We start from the raw sequence: 25,562 nt of genomic DNA on the forward strand, positions 1-25,562 counted from the left end.
TTTCAGACAGTGATGGCCGTGCTTCCCTTAATGTTGTCGGCCCAGTGCTTAGCGCACTCAACTGGGATATAGAAGACCCAGGTTTAAGACCCTGTACCTCATATCCAAGATGAGTGCCCTAGCCACTGGACTAGTGGCTGCGCTGGGGTAGCTCTCTCTCTCTGTCTCTTTCTTTCACAAGAAATTCCAAACTGGCCTTGAGTAAAGTTTAATCAAAGCTGCTAGGTTTCTGTGCCCGGTTTGATGAATTGGCATTTTTTGACAAAAAACTATTTTGTCAAAAAATTCCCAGCCAGCTCTACTACTCCTGTAGACACAAATACAATACATTTCATAAAGATTTATCAAACCAAAATTAATAGGTCATACTTTTCTATTTGCATTAAGCAACAGTACACAAAATATTTTGTTACATACTTGTACATGACTCATTCTCCATCACAAATACAGTCATAGCAATGCAACAGCTTCCACGTCTATTTTTCAGCGGTGCCATTGTTTGCATTTTTGGAAGTAAAATAATCAGAAGTACATAGCAGGACAGACATATTGTCTGCTGCAGGACTCAGGATACATGTCACATTTGTGTTTTTTTATTAATGGAATTCAGCAACCTCTACACTGTGTTAATGCATACAAAACAATTTTTAAAAAGTTGAGATGTGAATTTGGAAGGTTCCCACAGAAGGTATTTCATGTGAACATAGCAATAAGAGCAGCAAGGTTGCCAATTAATATAAAGGTACTCCAAAATATTAAAAAAAAGAAACAGCACTAGGAAGGGGGATCAGAGCTGATTTGCACCTGGCATATGCAATGGACATATCCACCAACTTTCACCTGACAAGACAGCACAAACTGTTTCCTTGCTTTGTTGAAAAGTATTAGACTATAGAGAAGTTGCAAAGCATATCAGCAAAGAGAGGACACAGTGTAGGGCTGTCTTATCATATAGTGTTTTCTCAAGTCTATACAAGGTTAAAATATCATTTCATGCAAACTGTGTATTTAAGCTGTTCAGGCCTCAATGCCTTGTCTCAGCTCACTTACAGCAGAGGCTAGGAAGGATATCAAAGCTAAAAATGTTTCTCACTCCAAACCTTGCAACACTAGTCTCACTAGTGCGGAAATGGAGTAAGGCCTTCCTTATGTACATGCATGCAACAAAGCTCACATTTACTGTCAGACATATTCTAACGATTGAACCAAGCATGAAAGAACTAGCAGATTGTTTGATGAAAGTATAAAGAGATCCATAGAACCCTTGAAAGATTCTAGTTTTCTCCTTTCATGCCTATATAGTTTTCATTTTCTAATGCAGCCTCCCATGCTCCGATCTGCAATGCAAATCAATGGGCACCATTTTATTTATTAGAGAAAAACAGACATTTCCCAAGAAAGGCAAAGAGGAGCTATTGAGACAGTTGTAACATAAAATACCTTAGAAATAGCCCATAATTGGTTTTCCCGTTACCAGAGAAGAAACTCTAATATAATTCTTTTATAAGGTTTACAAAAAGTAAGGTTATGCAACTTCCTCTAAACCATAGACATAAATAAACTCTATGGAATCAGTGATATTACATTTTAACACTGCATTTGTTTAATGATGTTGTATCCTCCACTCTCTTGGGCTTCTTTTTCAATTTGTTTCAGTAAGAGAAACGTGAATGAGAGCAGGCTGTTCAGCTGGGAAGCATCTCCTATGAGACTGACCCAAAAAATCACCACTTAGTTCTAATGGGTTTTACTATAGCTTGAAAATATAATAATAATTTTGATCTCACCATTTGAAGGGTTAATTTTTCAACAATATGTTTCAAAAATATAATTATATATATACACACACATACACACACCCTGTATTCAGTTACTTTAACTGTCTGGGCTGTAGTTGTCTGTTGAGAATATTTTGCTAGCTTGGCAGTTGGTAGTGTGGGAAGCTAAGATGTTTAGGTTTTTAGGATGGGTTAATTAGGCTTTGAGCTTTGTTTTGAGAAGTTGGCCTTGGCTAGTTCTATGAAGTTACAGCTGCGGGTGTGTTAAATTTGTTAACCAATTAGCAACTGCTTGCTTGCCTGCTTTAAGAGTATAAAGAGCATGCTGGAAATGAATAAAGTACTCTCTGCTTATGATCACATGGGTTGTCAGACTCTGTCCCTGCTCCTCTGCGATGCAACAAATGGTGACCCCGACGTGATTGAATGAGGACAGTGTTGGTGGCCTGAACTGAAAAGAAGAAAAGGAGGCGCACCTGAGTCTCAGTGTCGAGCGGCGGCCGCAGGGCGTCCGAAAAGAAGGGCGCACCTGAGTTCAGTGTCGAGCGGCTAGGAGCCGCAGGGCGTCCGAAAAGAGGGGCGCACCTGAGCTCAGTGTCGAGCGGCAAGCCGCAGGGCGTCTGAAAAGGGAGGCACACCCCAGCCCAGAGGTGAGCAGCTAACATGGGAACCGCTGCATCAGCGGAAGAAAGGACGGTGCATGAATATTTGATGCGCATCGCGGAGCGGCAGGGAGAGAAGCTCCCCCCTGATAAGTTATCCCGTCTGCTGCGGTGGGGACGGAGAAGGGGACTTTCTGTTCAACCAAGTACAATTTTTGATAAAACTGTTTGGGAGCGGCTAGGCTCCGAGCTTTGGAAGTCGGTGGCTCGGGGCGATAAGGAGGCCTTCTCCCTGAGTCCAGTATGGAATAAGGCGAAGGAGATAGTAGAAACTCTCGCGGCCGAGGCAGGAGTGCAGGCGGCCCTTTCTGAGCTTTGCCGCCCAACGCCCGGAATGCCTTCTGTGTTGCCGGTTGGAGCCAGAGAGTTTTTCGGTGGTGAGGACACGGTGATACCTTTGGCTTCCAACCCCTACCCTATGGATGATGTTGCCCCTGCTACGGCCCCACTACCCTCCAATGTGGCTATCGGCCCCGACATGATTGATCCTGCTACGGTCCCGTTACCCCCCGATACGCCCGAGCCTATGGAGACAGCCTTGCCGTATGCACCCCCTCCAAAGCCATGCCGTGTCCACGGGGCCTGGGGGTGCCACGATTGCGGGGGGACAGAGGAGGCTCGGGTGGAACATGTGCCATCGAACCCATATCCCGATTTGACTACGTTTCCTCAGTTTACTCAGTCTGATGCCTTCTATAAGGAGATGGAGCGCCAGGGTCGACAGCTGCAGCATATATGTGACAAGTTGGACCAATTGGAAGGTCTTCCACCTGGATCATCGCGATCGCATCTTCACAAGTGCTTTCATTCGACTCGCCCCCCCGCCCCGCCTGGCCCCGGGGACCCTCCAACTGGAGACCCTCCGGATCCGGTACAGCGCTGGCATGGGGTTTTAAGAGAAGCCATCCTTGAAGGTCTAACACCTGAGGCCTTTCCGGTGATTACGCCAGACCCTCAACACCCTAATCATAGACGGCGGGCCCCTTTGGACTGGAAGTTGATCCGTGAGGCACAGAAATCGATCATGGCTTATGGACTAGATAATCCGTATGTACAGTCTATCATTGAACAGATATTTGTTGGCCAAGCAATGTGTCCGTACGATGCGATTAAGCTAGCTGACATGCTTCTTACACCTACACAGAAACTGTTGTGGAAAGATGATTGGGCTAAGAGAGTTGACTTGGCTCTTGTCCGCAATTTGGATTTACCGGATGATGATCCTCGGCGCCTGGCCACTGCTGATATGTTTTTGGGAGCCGGTCGCTTTGTTGACCCGCACTTGCAAGCTCGCCTTGAGCCCCGGATCCTGCAGCAATCACAGGAACTAGCTTTGGCTGCCTTTAAAGCGGTGCCCCAGATGGGAAAGCCGGTCCCTCCCTATGCTAAAATTACACAAGGCCCATCGGAACCGTATTCCACCTTTTTGGATCGCCTTCGAGAGGCTATTGATAGATCTCCCAATCTGACGCCAGAAGCCAGAACTGCAGTTGGACTTGATCTTGCCACCCAGAATGCAAATCCCACTTGCCGCCGTATATTAGCCACCTTGCCCAAGACTGCGACCCTGATGGAAATGATTGAGGCATGTGGTAGGGCCGCTATGCTTGAGGAGACGGATAAGGCGGCAATTCATGCTAAGGCACAGGCCTCTGCACTGGCCGTGGCGTTACAACCCCTGCTCGGGGGACAGCGGGGGGCTAGAAGACCGACCCGGCCAGCCGGCCCCTGTTTTGGTTGTGGAAAACCCGGGCATTTCCGGCGGGACTGCCCTATGCAAAATGGGCAGCAGGCCTCTGATGTGTCACCTGAAGCTGCAACTGGCGCTTGCACACGATGTGATAAGTTTGGACATCGCGCCGCCGACTGTTGGGCGCGTTACACGAAGGATGGAACACCGCTGCCGGGAAACGGATCACGGAGCGCCCCTTGGAGGAGCGCGACGACACAAGTGCCTCCACCCGCCAACCCGGCTGCCTGGAACACCTCACCGGAGCAACCCGTGGCAGTGCCGGAGTGGACTTGGCCACAGCGACAGATGTAGTTTTAGAGACTGACGAGGTTCAAGTTCTTCCTTCCAACATCGATGGTCCATTAGGATTTGGACTGAGTGCCCTTTTGATTGGCCGTTCGTCGACATCGAAACAAGGTATTTTTGTTTTGCCTGGCCTTATTGATGCCGACTATACGGGGAATATTGGGATAATGGTACGTGCCCTCTGTCCCCCTGTGACTATAACTGCTGGTACACGTCTTGCTCAGTTAATACCTTTCAAGGGATGTGTGCCCCGACCGACCCCGATTGACCGCGGGTCTCGAGGGTTTGGATCCACTGGCCCTCCCCAAACTGCCTTTGCTATGGACATTACTTTGTGCAAGCCCACCCGAACTGCTCGGCTTCAGGGATCCGATGGGCGGCAAATCACTCAGGAAGCTTTTATTGGGGATGCAATGCAGAGTGGGGTAACTGAGGCACCTGGGACGACAGAGGTAGAAGATACTGTGTTTACCTTGGAATTAGAGCACACTGAAGCGGTTGCAGCTGAGGCCCCCATGCAGAATGATGTAGGAGATGCGCCATCTAACCTAGTATCAGAATGCCCAGGGGCAGTTGTAAATGGGGCCCCTCTACAGAGCGACATGTGTCCTCAAGAACTGCCTGTGTGTGGAAAGGGAGACGAAGAGGAGCAAGAGAATTTAGCTGTGCAGCTGGCAGATACTGGCTCACCCATTTTTAGTATTGAAAGCTCTGGGGCTCAAAAAACATTTGTGCCTGTTACAGCTGCAGCAATTGAAGAACAAATCATTGCAGAAACTGTAACATCTATGGAAACCTCAGCTGAAACTTTAAAGCCTTTAGAAGCAGTGCCTGGAAAACTATTTCCTGAACTAGTCCAAGATATTACCACTGCTCATTCGGGATTTGAGGCTGCAAACAGTAGGACTGAAGAAATTGCAACTGTGTTAGTATCAGAGATGTCTGCTGCTGCAGTGGTGGATGGAATGTCTGAAAGAGCCACACGATGTACACAACCTGGGCCCCTGGAGGAAAGTTGCTTGTTTGCTATGCCAGGATTCTTTTTGTTTGATCCTCCCTGAATGATTTAATTGATTGAGATAATTTTTGCTTTGCCTGAATGTATAGGATGATGTCCTGATAATTTCCCCCGTAGAACTTGAACCACGATGGTGGTGGAACAGGAGAAAAAACACTTACATTATTGATATTGCCAATGTCTAGAAATTCCTGACTAAAAAGACATTGAGAACTGACCCTGGTAAAGAAGCAAAGAATTGCACACTGGCAGGAAAAAATTTGGGACTCCTGCTAAAAACTGTGGTATTGATTGGATTTTGGGGTTTATTTTGCAGGCTGCGCCCTGTGTTGTGGAATTTTTTTTTAGCATGTATTGCCCTCCCTAATTGGATTGTAAATGATATTACCCCTCCCCAAAACCCTGTTTTTTAGAGCCTATTTGTTTTTTGTTTTTAAAGTTTGGGAAAACTCGGCCTAAAGGTTTGTTTGAGTATTTTTTAAAGCGGGAGTTGTAGGCATAAATCTAGGAAATTTGGGAGAATGGCTTTGAATTTATGTGACCCAAAATACCTTTATGTAAAGTGCTTTGGATCGGGCCCAGGCAGGCACGCAATAGATAGAGAACTTGAGGAGGAAAAAAGGATCGGGCCCAGGCGGCGGGCAACAGACAACAAGCTTGGAATACTGGTTGATAACCTTGAGGGTGTAGTTGATAGAAAAGGTAATTAATTACTAGCGAGTAATGTTAGGCAGAGTACAAAGTTAACTCTGTGGTTGCTGGAGGGAATAGCAGTTGAATTTAGAAGTAAGTTAGGATGCAATTGTATTACTGTAAATGATTTAATTGATGATGTAATTTTCCTTTTTTGCCTGATGGTACTAAGGGTATTTGTGTATTGTATGTAATGATTGATTGCCCAGTAGGGGTAGTTTTGTTTTGTTTTTTAGATATTAAGAAAATTGGTGTTAGCTGCATAGCATTTTATGTACCATGCATTTATTTACAGAGTTAAATTTATGTTATGTGTTTTTTGTTTTGTTTTGTGGTGTTTGTTTGTTTGTTTTTTTCTGGCCAGGATTGTTTTTTGTGTTTTATGTGGTTTATGTTGTGTTTTTTCTAGGACCCCCCCCTCCCTCAGTGTCAGTTTGATCGCCTGACATCTGAGGGATAATTTGGTAATAGAAGTTTGCCACAAGTTGGTGTGCTATTGAGTAGGGGGGAATCCTGTAGAATTTACACCATTTATTTGTTGTGCTTTGTTTTTGTTTGGTGTTGTTGGGGTTATGTTAAGAATTGCATGGTTATATAGGTTGGCTTTATAAAGTTTTAATTTTGGTTTGTGATAGATTGTGGTGTTATGTTGTTATAAGTTGGAAATGTTTTGCTAATGTTTTTATCCCTTTTTTTTCCCCTCCTTTTTGATTTTGGGTGGAGGGGGGAGGTGTTGAGAATATTTTGCTAGCTTGGCAGTTGGTAGTGTGGGAAGCTAAGATGTTTAGGTTTTTAGGATGGGTTAATTAGGCTTTGAGCTTTGTTTTGAGAAGTTGGCCTTGGCTAGTTCTATGAAGTTACAGCTGCGGGTGTGTTAAATTTGTTAACCAATTAGCAACTGCTTGCTTGCCTGCTTTAAGAGTATAAAGAGCATGCTGGAAATGAATAAAGTACTCTCTGCTTATGATCACATGGGTTGTCAGACTCTGTCCCTGCTCCTCTGCGATGCAACAGTTGTCCATGCTGGGTGTCTGCCACGGGCTGACACTTTTTTGAAAATTTCAGCCACAACCGTTTGGCTGTTTCCAAAACAAGGTTGGGGGAAAATATATTGTTATGCTCATGTAAACCATTCTAATAATCTTTCCTTCAAGAAGCTCTCGCACTCCCATGCTTAAGGGCAGGGACTTCAAATTTGTCAGGGAGGTGGCTTTTGTGCCACGGATGTGTCCTTTACTATCCCTGAAAAAAAGCCATTCACAGCTGGCCAAGTTATGACTTTTTGAAAAATCACATTTCACACATGCTCAATAGGGACTTGCTAGAACGTCACAGCTAAAAACTCCAGAGATTCTATCTGCACTCAGCATGCTCCAGCTCGGCTTCCAGTGGCGGGGGAAGGGAGCAGAGCTTTCCCGCAATTGCTGTGGACGGCTGTGGGTGAGTTGGGGACAGGCATCAGAAATGACAGCAGGGAGCCTGTCTCTCTTGTGCTCTCAGTGTTCCCTTGTCACAGTTCTCGGGCTGATGATGGGTGCTTCCTACTGGACGGGCACTGAAAAGTCCTCAGGGTGCCCCCCTCTGCCTAAATAGGAGTCCCTAGGATTTCTGGGGATGGAGTTCTTGGCTCCCACTCCCCTAGTCCATTTTGTCTGTTCTCAGCTTCTCTAATCCCAGTAGGAGTAGAGAGTAGCATCAGCAAGCAACTAATCAGCTTGCCTTGGGGCTTGCCGGACCTATCTTACCTGGCTGGTATAACTGGGTCACTGTCTCCTTGTAAGCAACTGGGGCAGGGGATGGTAAATGGCCTTCCCAAGGGAAGTTCCCATGAAGGCTTCCAGGAGTCTCCTCTGGGAAGTGTAGAGTTGCCATATGCTCTTTCTCACAGCTGCCAAGCAGCTACTGGGAACTTCCTGTTTTTAAGCCTTTATTCCACCCTTGACTTGATTGACAGAACCAGAGGGATGGGGCTAGCCTTGCCCACAGCAACTCTTTAAACCCTTCATCACCAGTGCGGGGTTCATACACCCTGTCACACCCCCTTTTGGGTCCAGTCAATATGGAGGAACAAGCTGCCCAATTCAAATGCAGAGGGAACAAGAGCTGTACCCAGGGGGTGAGGGAGAACTGAAAATGGTTGGACAAGGAGACTAGGATGGGGAGCTCATAGGGGAAGACTGGGACTGAAAAGCCTGTGGAGCAGAGAGTGGGATTGACAAGGTGAAGAGAATTGAACTGGAAGGAGGACACAGGTGGGGAAACGATAGGACTTAAACAAGAACAGGTTGGACAGGACAGAGCAGAATGGGTCAAGTTTGGGAGGAATGAGCAGAAGAGTCTGTGCAAACAGGAGAACCACCCTTGAGTTCAAGAGACAGTGGATCTGTGCAGTGGATCTAAAGGTTACAACCCTGTTGATCACCTATGGTCAATATGATGCCATAGGATAGAATTTTTATGTTTGCAATTTGCTTTATTAAAAAGCCAGGAACTTACCCACAAATAGCTATATTGAAGAAATATTATTAAGGTGGCAAAGGCAAGCACTCAGAAGTTAGGAAATGCCAGAACTGAGGTTGGCTGTGCAAATGAAATGGATGAAATGTAAGGGCTTGTGATATACAGAGGGTCAGACTAGATGATCTAATGGTCCCTTCAGGCCTTAAACTCTATGAAACTATTTCAAGATATTTGAATTCATATATTGAAGCTGCTCCACATTTTGTATTTTTCAGTATCAGACATAACAGTGTCAGTCTGAATTATAGAGGAAAAGATAGCACACTAAAATTATAATAGTTTACATTATATTTTCAAGCAATAGGAAAATACTGACTGTTAACTGCTAATGCTCCAAGGAACTATATATAATATGCAGGATAAAAATCTGTATGTAGTTATTAACTATTGCGACAAAAAATGTGTAGCTGTCCAGAATAATTTATGGCAGTGCTGGACTACAGCTAAAATATATAACAACTAAATTAAAATTTGTTCAGATTTGACGAGACAACAGAATAAAGCCCATTTTTGGAATCTTGTATTTAATGTAAAAATAATTTGTTAGGATACGGATATAGCTAGTTTATTTTTTTAAATACCTCACTCTTGTCAAGATAAATTAAAAGCCTCTGAATCGTTTGAGACTTTCAGAGAGAGGCAGAGTCACGTTTGAAATCTGTTATCCACTGGAAGTCAAAATGCCACCCACACACTTCAATGGGTGGGGGAACTTAATGGGGCTGGTGGTGAAGGAGGGGAGCTCCAGCAGCAAGGGTGGGAGACACATTGAGAGATACCAGTTACCTCCTCTCCCCCCAGAGTATCTGGCACCCATTGGCCAGCTGGGGTGGGGAGGACAATGTTTGGCTCACATCCCCCAACTCCAGGAATTTAACCTGAAGCCTGGGCAATGTGGGGCCTCTTTCATCTCCATTCCAGCAGCCCCATCCTCCTACCTACCCGGAGCTAAGAATGGGACTCCAGTCTGGCAGATGCTTTGGGTCTAGCTGTTCACACATTGAGGGTCAGGAAGGAATTTTTTTCTTCCATATGGCTAGTTGGCAGAGGACTGGAGAGATTTTTTGCCTTCCTCACAGCACCTTGGAGCCACAGTAGGTTAAGCAGGAATGTACTTGCTAATTGAGGTACCTGGTTGAGTTATTAATTCATCAAAACTTGTGGCTGGTTTCCAGTGCCATTAAAAAGATAAAGTGAATGGTTCCCAGAGGTAAAAGACATGGGATTTTGCTGATGGGTCTTGGGCTAATGGGATAGGGTGAGACCTGGTGGCACTCATGGGCCAAGGTCCCCACCTTCTGCCTCTGTCCCCCTAATAGGGGCAGGGTTGGTAGGACTCAGCCTGCTGAGTCGTGGGGGGTTAGGCTGAGGAAATCCTACCCCAAGTTACAGGTTATATGGAAGGAGCCCTGTAACTGCTGTACTGGAACCACTTAAATGCCTGGTACTGGAGACCAGGAGTGATGGTGGATGGCACCCCTCTGCTGTATTAAAGTTTAATAAAAGTCTTAAAATCCATCCACGTGTCTGAATCTAAGGCATCAAATCGCTTTCAGAATGGGCGTTGTGTTTTGGTCTAGATATCTGAATTATATCGGTATGGCACCAAGGCTTTTCTTTACAAACATAGTCAGAGCACTCCCATTTACATCTGATTATATTAGCTGTCATAAGCACTTGAAGAATGATATAATTAAAAGATGGCATTCTCAACCAGGGGGAACAGCAGAGACCATATCAGCACAATCACTAATTTAACATTCATTTTCACAGAGATGCACCAACGGCAGTTTTGCAACACTATTACGGTGACAGAGAGGATAGAGCATATGATAAAAAGTTGCAGTGTTAGCAGCTTTTTATAACAGATTGCGTGGAACAGTGCCCCTTCTGGGCTAAAGAACATGATGGGTCATTCCTTGAAGGGTTCACAGTACTACTGGTTACAAGCTAATCCCTCCACCCCTTCAAGTAATAAGCAATTAACATAATTCTAGAATGAAAACAAGAAAAAAAGCGTAGAAATGTCCTTGGTATCTTATCTAAGGCCTGACACATATTAATCAAAAAAAAATGCAAAAGGGTAGAAAAGCTTTTGAACAAAATCATAAGGGGAAAATGTACTTCAGTTCATCCTGTAGGCTTATGTGAAATGAACTTGTTAGTCATCTTCGATGGGGGACTGTACCACATCGCAGTATAACCTAGTTTTGAACAATCAGGCATAATGAGCACTTTTGTGCTTTTTATCTTTAATGTCTTTGTGTATGGTCTGGATGCAATGCTTGGAAATCATCATCATCTACTTCTGAATGTTTACATATCAGTTTCCACATCTTTGTATGGGAACTTTTGTATTGATTTCAAACATCCTGTTCCAAATTACAAGTCATGTAACATTAAAATGAACTTAGAGAAATGGCTCTCTCTTTAAAGCATCAACATCTCCCTGAAAAAAACAATTCCTATTTTTTTTTTAAATCAAGCTTAATTAATTTAGCTCTTGAATCTGTTTACTGCTTACTGGAGAAAAAAGGAGAAATAGATACAATTCATAACTAACAAAACCTCATTGCATTTTCTAGCAGCTGAAAAATAACTAGGTTGCAAAACTGACTTGAGTCATCAAGAAGAGACAATGACCTATGAAACTTCAATGAACGTAATATTGAATGACCAGTCATCCTCAGCCACTGAGTCATCTCATAAGAAAACAAAGGATTACATTCCATGCTCTTTAGTCTTCAGTTTTTAGAAGCACTCGAGTGCTCGTCATCATATAAGGCCAAATTCTCCCAGATTTACTCATGGTGAGCAGTACCTTACTATGCAAGTAGTCCCACTGAAGTCAACAGGACAAGGTAGATCTCAATGAGAGCAATTATGGTACAATAGGATATCTGTAGATGACCATTGGCTATATATCATGCCTACAAAAAAAATGCAGATTAACTGTCCTATTGCTTATTTTCTAATCACCTGTACAATTTTACATGTGTGGATTCTTGTACTGATTAAAAACCATCTGGCCATTAGCTTAGCTTTATATTTCAATATAAACATTACCTTTTACAGTCACATGTACACTCTGGCTTGTAGACAGCTGGGGTTGAACCAGAACATTGCATGTATATTCCCCCTCATCCACTTCCTTCTGCACATCTGAGAGTTTCAGCGTTCCATTGTTTTCAAATGCTACTTGGCGATGGTTAAAAGGAAGCAGGTCAGAGTTCTTGTACCATTTAATGGAGTAATATGGATAGCCAATCACACGGCAATGTATATAGGTGTCCCGTCCTGCTATTGCTGTGATATTTTTCATTGGACGGATGCTTGCTGGCCCTGGAAAAGTACAAAGAAACCCTTGAAAATAATTTAAGGGCATACTTGCTAGAGGAAATATTCATTTTTTGCTGATTATATAAATGTTTACAACATCCATTAATGTAGCCTGCATAACATTTTGTCTTAACATTTGACAGTTTTTGCTTTTAAGAACCACTTAAGCAGTCTCCCTAATCTTTATGTGCTCTAGTTTCTCTCGCCCTACAGCATACGTTCTAATTAGGGCTGTGGTATATGTTTGTATTATTGAATACTTGTCTGATAAAATCTTTGCTGCATTACAAATTAAAGGCTAGGGAATGATTTAATTAAATGTCAAATACTAAAACGTATGCTAAGCTAGAATCCTGTTACACATGAGAACATTGACAAAGTTAGCATTCATTCTAATGTATATAAAATATAATATCATGAGGATGGGTATTATGCCATGTAGAACTACAAGTTCAAGGTAACGTACCATGTGCATGAGTAATTAAAATGAATGTAGGACAACTAAAGGAGGAAAGGAAAATAAGAAACATATGCATGCAAAAACTAAAATAGGAAAACATATTAGTGAGGACACTAACCCTCATGCTTGAGGAAGGTAAGTTTAGGGAAAGAGATTGTATAAGAAGCTGACTTCACAAGCCAAAGAGGGAAGGGGCCTTCCAACCTTAAACCATACAACAGAGTTTCTAGAGGGGGTTGAGGGAGGTGTGAAGATGGGAGAACCACAGTATGTCAGTTTTGGCATTCCAAGATTCAGACCAGTGCATGCAACAATCTTCTCCACTACAATGAGTTATGTGTGTTTTTTTGAGGAGCTGATTTGACAAGCACCTCTTACGTTTATTCGAGCCTGGTACAGGATGACTCCAGCAGAGTTGTTGGCAGTACAGCGATAGACTCCCCCATCTCGAACTTGAGTGTTAGAGATATTCAGGTAGCTGACCACATTGCCCTCAGAGGTGATAATCTGGCTGATACGGTGATTACCATCTTTGATTATGGGATCTTCATCTAGTGTCCAGGTGATTGTAGGCAGAGGAGTCCCCTTCACATTGCACATAAGGGAGACAGGCTCTCCTGGACTCACCACTTTCTCACTGAATGCAGAAATGATTTTGGGAGTTCCATCTGTAGAGGAAAACGGAAAGCAAATGAACAGCCCATAAACCAAGAATTCTGAAAAGGACGCAAATCCTCCTCCTTCAGGAACATAAGCCAACTTCTAATTAATGAAGGTTAGGAAGGATTTTTTCCTGTGGATAGCTTATCTAATAACTGCTTACTGCAGGGTTTCTTTTGCACCTTCCTCTGAAGCTTCAGGTACTGACCACTGTTGGAGAGATGATACTGGACTAGATGGACCATTGGTTTGTTCTAATATAGCAATTCCCATGTTTCTGTGAAAAAGGCTTGGACACCATAGGCAATTGAGAAGCCAAAGAAGTAGAGTGTAAGCCTAAAATGGGGTTTGGGGATATACTTAAACATTTCAGTTCCTTTGAAAGTTAAGGACGAATAATGTTGGCCAAAGCCAGGCATAATTTGTGTATGCTAATTCCAAACATCTCTGCCAATTCAGTTCAGTCCTGCAATATCTCTCTTGTACCAGTATTAAAATAAGCCTTTTCCAAATACAAATTGCTACGCATGCTGATGATGACATTTTTTGAGGTAGCTCAGTGTTGTACACAAATCTACCAAGGTGGAGAGGACAACAAATATATTTTCTTGTGACTCATGTCACAATTTAACCAAAGTCTCCAAGGTGCAAGTGAGAAAAGAAAAAGGTAAGGATTTTCAAAGTATGGAGTAGAATTAAATTATTCTCTAACTGGATAGCACAGAAGTGTAATGGTTTTAACAAAAATGACACCCTATTATTATTTAGAAGGTTCTTTCCCAGATTTTGCAATACAGTACACTCTTTCTGTTGTTCTTTTTTAAATTACAGTATGCTTTAAGAGTGGTGTTTAGAATGGATTTAAATATAACTGGGGGTAAGAATGCATCTGGTTCAGCTCATAATATGTAGGAAGCAGTCTAGTAAGAGGTTTAGAAAACAATTCTGTATGCCATTGTCTGGATCTAATGCACTGTGGGGGCCAGCCAATTAGTTTTAAAGTTGAGAAAATATTAGCATCAGCAAAGACTATAAGAGGGTGGTTTAATCACAGTATAAAGAATGGCTTAAGCCTCTTGAAAACCCCTCTCTTCCCACCCAGTGGGCTTTGCCCTATGGGAATAACTCATTTTAATTCCATACAAGATGTAATGGGGAAGGACATCAGTGACAAGCATCAGTAACTCTAATATTGTGAGAGAATACGTAGTGCACTCTGCACATTTCATGGAGGCTCAGACCAGCATAATGCCATTGGAAATAGCCTCTCCTTACCTAGTAATCTCAACACAGGATCACACAGAAAACTGAGGGAGATCTTGTGATGTGTGTGGAGCTTGAATTGCTATCCCTACAAAATGTGCTGAATCTCAGCAGGATTAAAAAAAAAAAAAGTACAGCAGTGTTCTCTCTCCCCAGCACAATCACCTAAGAGCATCAAAATTATCATTTCCAGTACATTGAAACACCTACATTTCAGCAGGGACATTAGGTTGGGTTTCTTATATATTTTTTCTCTCTCCCTCTCTCTTTGTTCTTGTCCTATTGGATGCGTAACAGAGTATTTAAAATTTCTTTCTTCATCTCTGACTCTCTCTCTCTTCCTTTTCTTTTCCATGCATTCGCACTGTCATCTCTCACAAGACAAAAAAGCTATCGGCTTTTTATCCTGAATGGAAACTGACACACGACAAATAAATCAGTGAGTGTGCTCAGTATGCACCTCTGCCCTTTTTTTTATTCAAGTGACAGGCTTTTTTGGAGATGAAAGCAGACATTATTTTCCCAGCAAGACCCGAGTGTCTTTGAAATCTTTCCTGCTGTCGCTCTCTGATAACCTGCACTCTCTCGACATCATTATAGATTATCAATATGCTCTTTAGGCTTTCTTAGTCACAAGAGATGGTTGCCGAGGTAACTAGGTCCAGGCAGGTAATCTCTTCTTTTTCTATAAAGACTAAAAATAGTGGCCATGCCATGACTGCACTACAGCCTCATTAGTGAACCGGCTCTGTACAAATTGATTACTTTCCTCACTTGATTATTATGTGGAACATTGTGTCAGTTACTTAGCATGATCTCCAGACCTTCAACTGATTTCACAGCCAGCCTGAAAACTGCGTTTGGAATGAAATGTTTGATCCTCAGTAGGGATCTCTCTTCTCTCTTGTCCTGGAGTTACAGAATTTTGGATAGCAGCAGAAAATTAACGCAGTTGGTGGGGCTTCAGTAGGAGGAATATTTTTCAAATCAATTTATTTGACACTTGGACCTTCATTTCCTCTCATTTGTTGTTCTGGAGCACGAAGAGGCACAAATATCTCCCAAAGTGTGTGGCTAGTTTGATCCTTCCTACAGGCACAGGGTCTTCTCTCTTTATAATTGGAGACCACAAGCATATTATATATACTATATACATACAATAACACTTCACTGTAGCCAGTAACCCCACTAAAGCAGGTAATGACTAACCTTCTAGCACCACCTGAACATAGTCTTGAGCAGACATCTTGTCCTTGCGTACAAAGCACTGGTACGCTCCACCATCACTTTTGGCCATGCCATCCATAATGAGATTCTCACGGTTGATCCCCATGATCCTCACATTGTTTCCAGGGTTGATGATTTCACCATTTCGGTACCAGGAGAGTTCTTGGTCCTCAGTTCCAGTCACACTGCAGGACAAGGACACTTGACTACCAACACTGCTTTTAACTTTCCGTGGACTGATTGTGGCTTTCAGAGGCTCTGAAGATTTAAGTCAAAAGGAGGGGGGGGGGAAAGGAAGACATTATGTATCTTTTAAAAAAATATGACTAACAGGTGACCTTTCACTGAGAAAAAACACTAAATCACAAATACACATCTCTGAAATGAGAATAGGTGGCCATGTTTGATTTCAAGGGCCTTTTAAGGCCACAGTCTCACAATTAGTTCTGCACAGGCAGACCCCTATACCCAGCTGGAGTCCCATTGCCATCAGTGGGGCTCTGCCTGGATGTGAGGGTGCCCCTGTGTGGAACTCACTGTGGGATAAGTACACAAAGCAGTAAGATAGCCCACCTGACTTTATTCTCAGTATCACCATTTAAGAATATGAGGATATATTTTTATTGAAGTTTGATATTATGTGTGAAAGAAAATTTACAGTATTGAAGTAACAATAGTAAACATAAGCAAGGGAGTCTTTATCCACACACATACCAACAACTAAACCTACTGGATTTGGATCTGCATCCCAACCTCCCTACATTTTGATTGGGCTCAGTACATATTGTGACAGACCCAGGCCAGTGGGGTACAGGAGTCTGGTAGAAGGCAAATATACTGGTCACTGGATTGAGTAGTTTTCTGTTCCCTGAGTGACCAGAGCAAGGGCTGCACTAGAGTAATCAGGAACCTGCTAGAACCAATTAAGGCAGACAGGCTGATTAGAACACCTGCAGCCAATCAAGGCAGGCTAATCAGGGCACCTGGGTTTAAAAAGGAGTCACTTCAGTCAGGGAAGGAGTGAACCAGAGGAGAGGAAGTGCGTGTGAGGAGCTGGGAGCAAGAGGCGCAAGGAGCTGAGGCCTGGTCTACACTAAGCGGGGGGGTCGAACTAAGGTACGCAACTTCAGCTACGCAAATAGCGTAGCTGAAGTCGAACTACCTTAGTTCGAGCTACTCACCCGTCCAGACGCCCAGTCGACTCCGCCACCGCCGTTCGCAGTGGTGGAGTTCGAACTATCGCGTCTAGATTAGATGCGATAGTTCGAACTCCGAGAAGTCGAACTCTACGCGTCGACCCGGCGGGTAAGTATAGACCTACCCTGAGAGTGAGAGGGTATGCTGCTGGAGGACTAAAGAGTACAAGCGTTATCAGACACCAGGAGGAAGGTCCTGTGGTGAGGATAAAGAAGGTGTTTGGAGGAGGCCAGGGGGAAGTAGCCCAGGGAGTTGCAGCTGTCATGCAGCTGTTACAGGAGGCACTATAGACAGCTGCAATCCACAGGGCCCTGGGCTGGAACCCGGAGTAGAGGGTGGGCCCAGGTTCCCCCCAAACCTCCCAACTCCTGATCAGACACAGAAGTTGACTCAGACTGTGGGGAAGATCACTGAGGTGAGCAAATCTGCCAAATAAGCTCAGGACCCACCAAGGTAGAGGAGGAACTTTGTCACAATATATAACATACCACCATGAAATTTATATCCAGATGGGATTCTCCCCCAGGCTTTTTGTTCAATACCAGCTCTATCAAGAAATAATTCAAAATATAATATATCTCTTTTATTATCTGTGGATATGTGTTATGAATCAAATGTGATGAGATATCGTTTGTTTAGCATGTTTAATGACCAACATTTTACCTAATATTGGAAGCGCTATCAATATTGCTTATTTATTTTACCTCTCTCTCTCTCTCACACACACACACAAACACATGCACACACACACGGCTATAGATATAAGATGTTATACTATATTCTGTAAAACAGATGAGTTAACTAAAGAATTATATATATTTTAGACACATATACACAATTTCCTAGTTAACTTAATTCTGCTTTAAAGAATATTGTATAATATAATAATGTAAATATTATTATTTCCCTATTGAGGATTACTAGATATTCCTGATCTGTTATGAGCCTGTACAATATTAAGTGGATCTGATTCATCTACCTGTTATGAATGCTTTACAAATGTAGCCATCTTTTTAAATTTTTGAATCAATGATAAATTATCCTGATTTTCTTTGGATGTATTTGTTATTTGTAATTATTCACTGAATAATTTTTAGACAATGGATTGTTCACACACTTTTCCTTTTCACAATTTCTTATTCATGTTGTGTGGTTGGAAATCTAAGTCAAATGGTATTGTTTCTGCTCCTTTATACCAAAAAAATTAAACAGAAGAATAACAAACAGCAAATAATGCCTTTCCAATACAGCATTTCAGACTAATAATCATTTATGATAAAATTCATGAGACATTCAGGATTTTCATACATTTTCATGAATACTCCAGGATTATCTGAATATTCAAAATAATGAATAGCAGAAATCCCAGTGACCAGAGCTTGACACTTTTATTCAGAAGACAGTTTGCAATTCATCTATTTCTATTACTAAGCAAAATACATCCTTTATGTGAAAAATCACATAACCATGTGATAAACTGTGTTCATTTTGCACTTCTGATCTCTCATCTGCATTCTGCTCACTAATCCATCTCCACTAAGGCAGTTTATAACATTCCAAACCTTTGAGCAGCTTCAAGCAGCCACCATTGACAATAACAAAACAAGTAACAGCAACAAAAACAATAACAAAAGAAGCTTCTACAAAATATTTCTTTCGTTTCCTTCCATTGCAAAACCAAGCACAATCATGGGTTTGAAATTATACTTGCCACATTCAGTCCTGGACTTACGTTTTACATGTAGATGCCCTATCACCTCAGCAGTACCATAGTTGTTCCACACCTCACAAACGTAGTTGCCTGAGTCTGAAGGACGTGTGTTCTCTATCAGCAGACCTGTGACTGTCTGCCGAAACCTGCTATCTGGCTCCCAGGGAACATTGTCCTTCAGCCAACGGTACTTTGGTGCTGGGTGCCCCGATGCTTTGCAAGGCAGCTCCACTCGCTGTCCTGCCATGGCTTTACGTTGGTCAAACCCATCCAGAATAGACGGTGCTGAGTTTGCTGGGTCTGGAAAGCAAATAGATGTTTTCAGTGTAGTTAATTAAGATTATTACATTTTCTAAGCAATATGCTGCTATTTATCTTTCTTTTTTTAGTTGCTATCCCAGAATTTTATGTACTGTAAACTGCTACTGTGCACCAGTCATCCAGATTGTGGTATCTCAGCAGTACTGGCTTACTTCCAGCAGCATGTACTAACTAAACATTGCATGATTACTTGGAAGACCTCCCACTGGATTTTTTCCAGGTGGCAGTCATTTTTCACGTCACCCATCAGGAAAGAGAAAGAGCCAGAAAGTGTAAACACATTTCACCAAGAACTAAACCAACATATTTTGCCCACTTCTAAGTGGTCGGAGGGTTTTGAACTAGAAGAGTGAATTACTCCCTTGTCAGAAGAGAAATGGGCAGAAGCAAGGGGCAGTATGTTTGTAGTCTAATTGACAAATATTGTATATTCTTAAAAAGGAATCTTAGATAGCAAAAGTAAACTAGAGCTTATAACTCCAGCAAACTGCTCTTTGTCCAGGTTCCCAGAAGGGACACAAACAAGTCCCAACTGCCATGTGACTCTTGTTATTTCTATTCTAGAGAAACGTGCCATATCAACTCCATGTTTATGCTTTGATACCTTCACCAAACATAGGCACTACCACACAATACATGTTTATTACTACTGCTACTAACGTCAAATAAAATAAATAATGATCATAATATCAAATGTTGACTTAAATGAAGCTATTTTTCTTCTATCTTAATCAATGTTGCGACATTTTAACCATGGTAGACTCCACATGTTAAACTTCGCCCTCTCTCTCACCTAGCATATGTTGATCTATTTGTTGCACTCCATCTTCTGTGTACTATAGAGTTGTTATGCAAGTTACAAAAACAGTTCTAAAAAATGAAATGCCATTAGACTGAAAACAAATGGACTAAGCAGTCACCCACGTTAATTTTATATAAAAAGTTAGTAAAATGTGAATTGTGAGGTTTAATCAAAGATAACCACACAATCTTTGCCTCTGTCTGGATGCTAGCAAAACACTTGAACCACTATAAAATGGTTACTTAACCTTTCCGTAACTGTTGTTCTTTGCTGCCTCATGTACTGCACACAGCTGTAAAGGGCAGAATTGTCCCTGACTCCCCCTCAGTTCCTGTCCCCCAGAACACTCCGATAGAGAGGGGAAGGAAAGCAGGGTCTGGAATGGACATGTGCAACACATCTTGAAGAACAACAGTTACAGAAAGTTTACTAACTGTTTCTTCTTCTTTGAGTGACTGCACATGCCCGTGCCACTGCAGCTGACTCACAAGCAACCCCAAGTGCAGGTGGGTTCAGAGTCTATGTGAACAGGGACTGGAGGACCACTCATCCAAATTTAGCATTGTCTCTAGATTGTTGGGAGATGGCATAATGAGAGGTAAATGTAGGACAAGATTACCAGGTTGCTGCTTTGCCAATGTCTAATATGGGAATGTTAGCCAGAAAGGTCACAGAAGCTGCTTGGGACCTAGTCAAATGGCCCAACACTCTATCCAGAGTCTTCATGTTAGCCAACTTGTAACAAAAACAAATACAACTGGATATCCAAGACAAGATCCTTTGAGTGAATACAGAACTGCCCTTCCTACTGTTTGCAAATGCAATAAACAACTGAGTTGAAGACCTGCAATGTTTAATCTGATCCAGGTAAAAAGTGAAAGTTCTTCTAACATCAGAGCATGAAGGCTCTCCTCATCCTGATGACCATGATGCGCTGGAAAGAAAGTCAGCAAGAAGATTTCTTGGTTAATATGAAAAGTGGAAACCACCTTGGTAAAAAAAATTTGGGTGAGGATGATGGCAAACGTTTTCTGGGTAGAAACATGTCTATGGAGGATCTGACATTAGTGCCCTGAGATCTCCCACTCTTCTGGCTGGTATAATGGCCACTAAAAAAAGCTACATTCATCAAAGCATGCAGCTGGGAGCAGGTCAATAGAGGCTCGAAGTGGAGGGAACCCATCATCTTTGCTAAGATTAGATCCAGGCTGCATGGGGGAGCAGCGTTCTGCAAATGCAGAAATAGTTTGTCCAGGCCCTTTAAAAGTCTTACAGACATTGGGATGGAAAAAAGAGATCAGTTAGCAATAGGTGGGAATGATAGGCTAGATGCTGGGTGGAGGGATAGCTCAGTGGTTTGAGCATTGGCCTGCTAAACCTAGGGTTGTGAGTTCAATCCTAGAGGTAGCCACTTCGGGATCTGGAGCAAAATCAGTACTTGGTCCTGCTGGTGAAGGCAGGGGGCTGGACTCAATGACATTTCGGGGTCCCTTCCAGCTCTGTGAGATAGGTATATCTACACGCTGATTGAGCTAATCTCCAACACTTCGTGTTTTAGGGACAGAAGATAGTCCAGCATGTGCCTAATAGAAGCGAGGATTGGGGAAAACCCTTTCTGTCTGGATCAAATGGAAAATCTTTCATTTAGCCAGGTAGAGTGCTCTTCTGTGATGGTTTTGTACTATTCAGCAGCACCTCCTGAACTTCCCTAGAGCAGGACATCTCCACCAATGTCAACTGGGGGCTGGTCCCATTCCCACTCTTCTTGGGATTGCTCATGAGAAGGGTCCTGAATTTGCTTATCAAGTATCAGAGGGGTAGCCGTGTTAGTCTGGATCTGTAAAAGCAGCAGAGAGTCCTGTGGCATCTTATAGACTAACAGACATATTGGAGCATGAGCTTTCATGGGTGAATACCCAGTTTGTCGGATGCAAGTAGTGGAAATTTCCAGGGGCAATTTGCTTGGTGCTGGGCTCAGTACCAACGCTAAGTTGTTTGCAGCACTGATGCTCCTTATGGCCAGTAGATGGAGTTGAATGAGATGGATGCAGAGATGCTCTTGATTGAGGGGGAAACCCTCAATCCTTCTCAAAGCAGGGCTTAAAGCCCTTACACATGCTACATCTGTCACTTACGTGAGCCTTTCCCAAGCACTTAAAGCAGCTGAGGTGAGAGTCCCTAATCAGCACTGCCTTACCACAAAAGTGGCAGGGCTTGAAGCCCCGAGAGTGCAGCATAACTCCAGTACCCGGGCTGGTACCCAGATTAGGCACCAGAAACACACAAACAACAAAAAAAGCCCACTTTTTTTCTTTTTCAACTAATCTACGCTAACTAACTACAAAGATTCTAAAAATGGTACTGCTTCTACACTAAAAGAAAAGACTTGCAGAATCAATATAAGGGAGCTCCAGCAACTGTCATGGGAAGTAGGAGGGAACTAAGAGTGTGTGTGTGTCGGGGGTGGGGAGTGTCAGGGTGGCTCTGCCCTTTATACCTGCGTGTGGTTGATGAGTCAGCAGAAAGCTCTTGTGCCACCCCAATGGGCATCTCCAGGGGAAAAAACTCTCCAACAGCTGTGCCGTGGAGCACACAAACACCTACAGTGGAATGGACATGTGCAATCACTTGAGGAAGAACATCAGTTCTACAGCATGCTTTCACCAACTGTAAGCTCTACCATCCAAACCAACGATTTTACATGCATCAATAGCCATTGGGTCTATCTTTGGCAACACTACCTATAACATTTGTTAGCATGTCGTGCTGTGCATGTGCGGCTTTCAGAAATTACACTCTCCCTGTAACATTTTAGAAAAGCTGAAAGCAATCATAACAAAGTGGTTAACCTGCTCCTATTTCTTCTCTGGTTTGTAGTGTCAGACTAACTAACGTGAAGATGTTGTGTAACAAGAGTTTTCTGTATATATCCTGTTTGGCATCCTGCTGCCTCAACTTGGTTTTGATGGAGTCAACTCGGGAGAAATGCAAATATGGATAGGATGCTAGTAATGGTCCCTAAGATGTGCTGACACTTCAGTGGACTGTTCAACATAGCATATGTGTAAGGAGCTTCAGGTGCACAGTGATCTTCTCTGCTACTAAATGAAGTACGGATGTAGTCTTAATTACACCAGGGATGTGCCTGGGATGGCTATAGGAGCTGCATGTAGTGATACAACATTTTATATATTTTCTAACCAGACTCAAGAGGACACTAACCTGTATATTACCCCTGATGTGTGCTATTTTATGGGCATTTAATCAAACCACAAAGCTGATGAGTTGTGATGCTGCTGGTATCAACCAGATGATATTGTCCATCATGATGCTGGAGTGAAAAAAAGATCTGAGGCCCATCAGAACAAAAAGGTAGATGAAGTAGCACTATCATGAGGGTGTAAAATACAACAGATGCTACAGAGTAACTGAGAATCAGTGATGCAGTGAGAAGATCATAACATCCTGGCCACCTTAAGTCAGTTTGTTTAATTTTTTTAAAACTGATTTTATAATTTTTTTAAAACTTGGAAGTGACTTTTAAAATACATCCTGGCTGTGATTGTCAAAGCTACTTAAGGGACTTAGATGCCCATGTTCCACTAAAACAGATGAGGTTTGGATATCCTGTTGTGATAATAGGGCCTGCAAATTTACCCTGATTGTGAGCCCAACTGTAAAAAGTGAGTGTAAGTTCATGAGACACCACAATAACCCATAACAACAAATGTTTATGGAAAAGGGTACGAAAAGGAGACAAAGACTGAATTTTTTAAAAAGGCCTACTGATATTACTCAAGCACTGTGTTAAGATCATATTTGGTAAACAAGAAAAGTGAACCATAATTGGTGTGTCAGAAACCAGGCCTAATTGTTGACAAAATAATGAGGGGACAGGTTATTCCATCCCTCTGTTTGCAGGTCCTTAAAGAAAGAGACTTTGAGGAGAAAAATTGGCTACTAGAACAAGTTTCACCATCGTGGCTGACACTCTCCCTATCTCCTGGGACTCTGGGCCTTCGTAACCCTAATCCTGAGGGGTCCTGACAAGAGGGACCCAGATGACATCACAACCTCTACTGGCTCCAGCTGAATCCCAAACACCACCTAGGTAGATCTGAATTTTTTTTTTTTAAGTGTTTTCATCCCTCGTCTACAAGTTGCATATAAAATGGCTACACATTTTACAGGAAATTCCACTTCTTTGTTTGTTTGGTTTGGTTGCCACTTTTGTGCAACACTATTAAAAAGCTTCCAGGAGCAGGAGGTTTTTGAATAAATGTTTTCAGTTTCAAAGTGTTTGACAGGTCTGAGTGGTACAGTTTGCAACCCCCTAAAGTGAAAATCCATGAAGTGACATTCAGACCTTGAAACACGACAAGGATCACCTATTCAGATACAGGGAACTAAAGAAGTGGATTGAGGAAAAAAAAGATCTAAAATACCAGAGTCCAACATGCGTGTGCTTGCTTCAAGGAACAGTTATTCCCTGTGGCACATGCACTGGTTTACAAAGCATGTGTGGTGGAGGAGATAATATAGATATAGATAATACAGATCCATTTTGGGATGTACAAAATAAAACTAAAGTGACCCCTCTTTCTTGCATTCTGTTCCAATGTATTCAAGTATCTCTTCAATAGCCATATTTTCTCATATGCTAGTCCTCAAAAAGATTCCTGGTAGGAGCTCCTACAAAGCCATTAGCCATTTTTCAGTTAAAAACAAAGGAAAAGAGGAAAAGAAACCCAATTCTCTATTTGTAATCACCTCCAGTAAAGTAAACAGGAAAGCAATATATCCCAATTCAAAAATCTAAAGAAAAACAAACTGCAACAACCTCTTTAAAATATTGTGATTCAGCAGTCAGCTGCAGGAGGCTGTGAACAAGGACAATGGAAAATTGAGGCAAAACATTGTGTCTGACACTGTTCGGCTGTGGATTTTGTGTGTGTGTCTCCTGTTAAAACAAAGTCATTGGGAGGTGGAATTCTGTGCATGAAGCTAGATTCGGCTCTTGGTTACAGCTTGCTACACCAGGGATTTCAGCAGCATTGCATGAGTGTAAATGAGAACAGAAGTTAGCTTTTCAAGGGTGTAAAACTAACCACTTCAAAAGCCCCAAATGCTGAAGTTAAGGTGGTGTACATTAGGATGCACCAGACTTCCCACAATGCTGTGTGTGTGTGGAATAGGGCAGGAAAGGGAACTCCATGTAGAGGTATATCCCCTGGGCTGCTCAAAGTAAGCATAAGTGATGGAACAGGCAGAAAGCCCTCTCTCCCACTTTTTCCAGGAAGCAACTGGGGTAGAAATCCTCCTTTGTTGGTCAAGATAATGGCTTGATTACAGATTACCACTGGTTCAGTTTTAGCTTGACTGCATGAGGGAGTGGGGCAATATTTCAGGGCTGAATGGGAAGGATGGAAATCAACTTTTACTGTTAAGACCAAATATCTGGGATAATCAAACAGACCATTGTGCTGGACTTATATTTCCTCATCTGGCTGGAAAAATTAGGAGTGAGTGTTTCAACCACATGGGACATAGTACAAATAGCAGGACTTGAATAGTGAACTACTTCTGGATTGTATAATGAAATAATATTTAGCATTTACATACTGATTTATATTTTCAAAGGGGCTGACCAACCATTAGATAACATTCACAGAAGAAAGGGGAACAGTCGGTTTGATCCTTTTGCAAGACTTTGTGACCTAAGATCTCAGTCACAGCTGGCAAACTGCAAGAAGTGGGGATTTGTGGATTTAATCACCAGATTTCCCTCATAAAGGATTAATCCCAGAGAAGGAGAATGAGTCCTTTAGTTGCTGGCTTGTGACAGTTGCTATACCCAGGATGATCTGCAGGGC

At 42.5% G+C, this 25,562-nt stretch overlaps 1 protein-coding gene across 3 annotated transcripts in view; it reads right to left on the minus strand.

Annotated features, from left to right (window-relative positions):
• Positions 1-25,562, minus strand: part of DSCAM (DS cell adhesion molecule) — a 644,197-nt gene that overhangs the window by 229,900 nt on the left and 388,735 nt on the right. For 2 of the 3 annotated variants that reach the window (XM_045002507.1, XM_045002505.1), the window contains exons 5-8: positions 18,588-18,866; positions 15,641-15,916; positions 12,880-13,176; positions 11,776-12,051 (exon numbers count right to left, since the gene is read on the minus strand). In XM_045002507.1, coding sequence (XP_044858442.1) covers positions 11,776-12,051; positions 12,880-13,176; positions 15,641-15,916; positions 18,588-18,866 — 1,128 coding nt within the window. Of the gene's footprint in view, positions 1-11,775; positions 12,052-12,879; positions 13,177-15,640; positions 15,917-18,587; positions 18,867-25,562 lie in introns of those variants that run through there. The other variant, XM_045002506.1, reaches the window with a different exon arrangement.

This window comes from Mauremys mutica, chromosome 1 (genome assembly GCF_020497125.1).
Source record: "Mauremys mutica isolate MM-2020 ecotype Southern chromosome 1, ASM2049712v1, whole genome shotgun sequence".
NCBI classification, from domain to species: Eukaryota; Metazoa; Chordata; order Testudines; family Geoemydidae; genus Mauremys; species Mauremys mutica.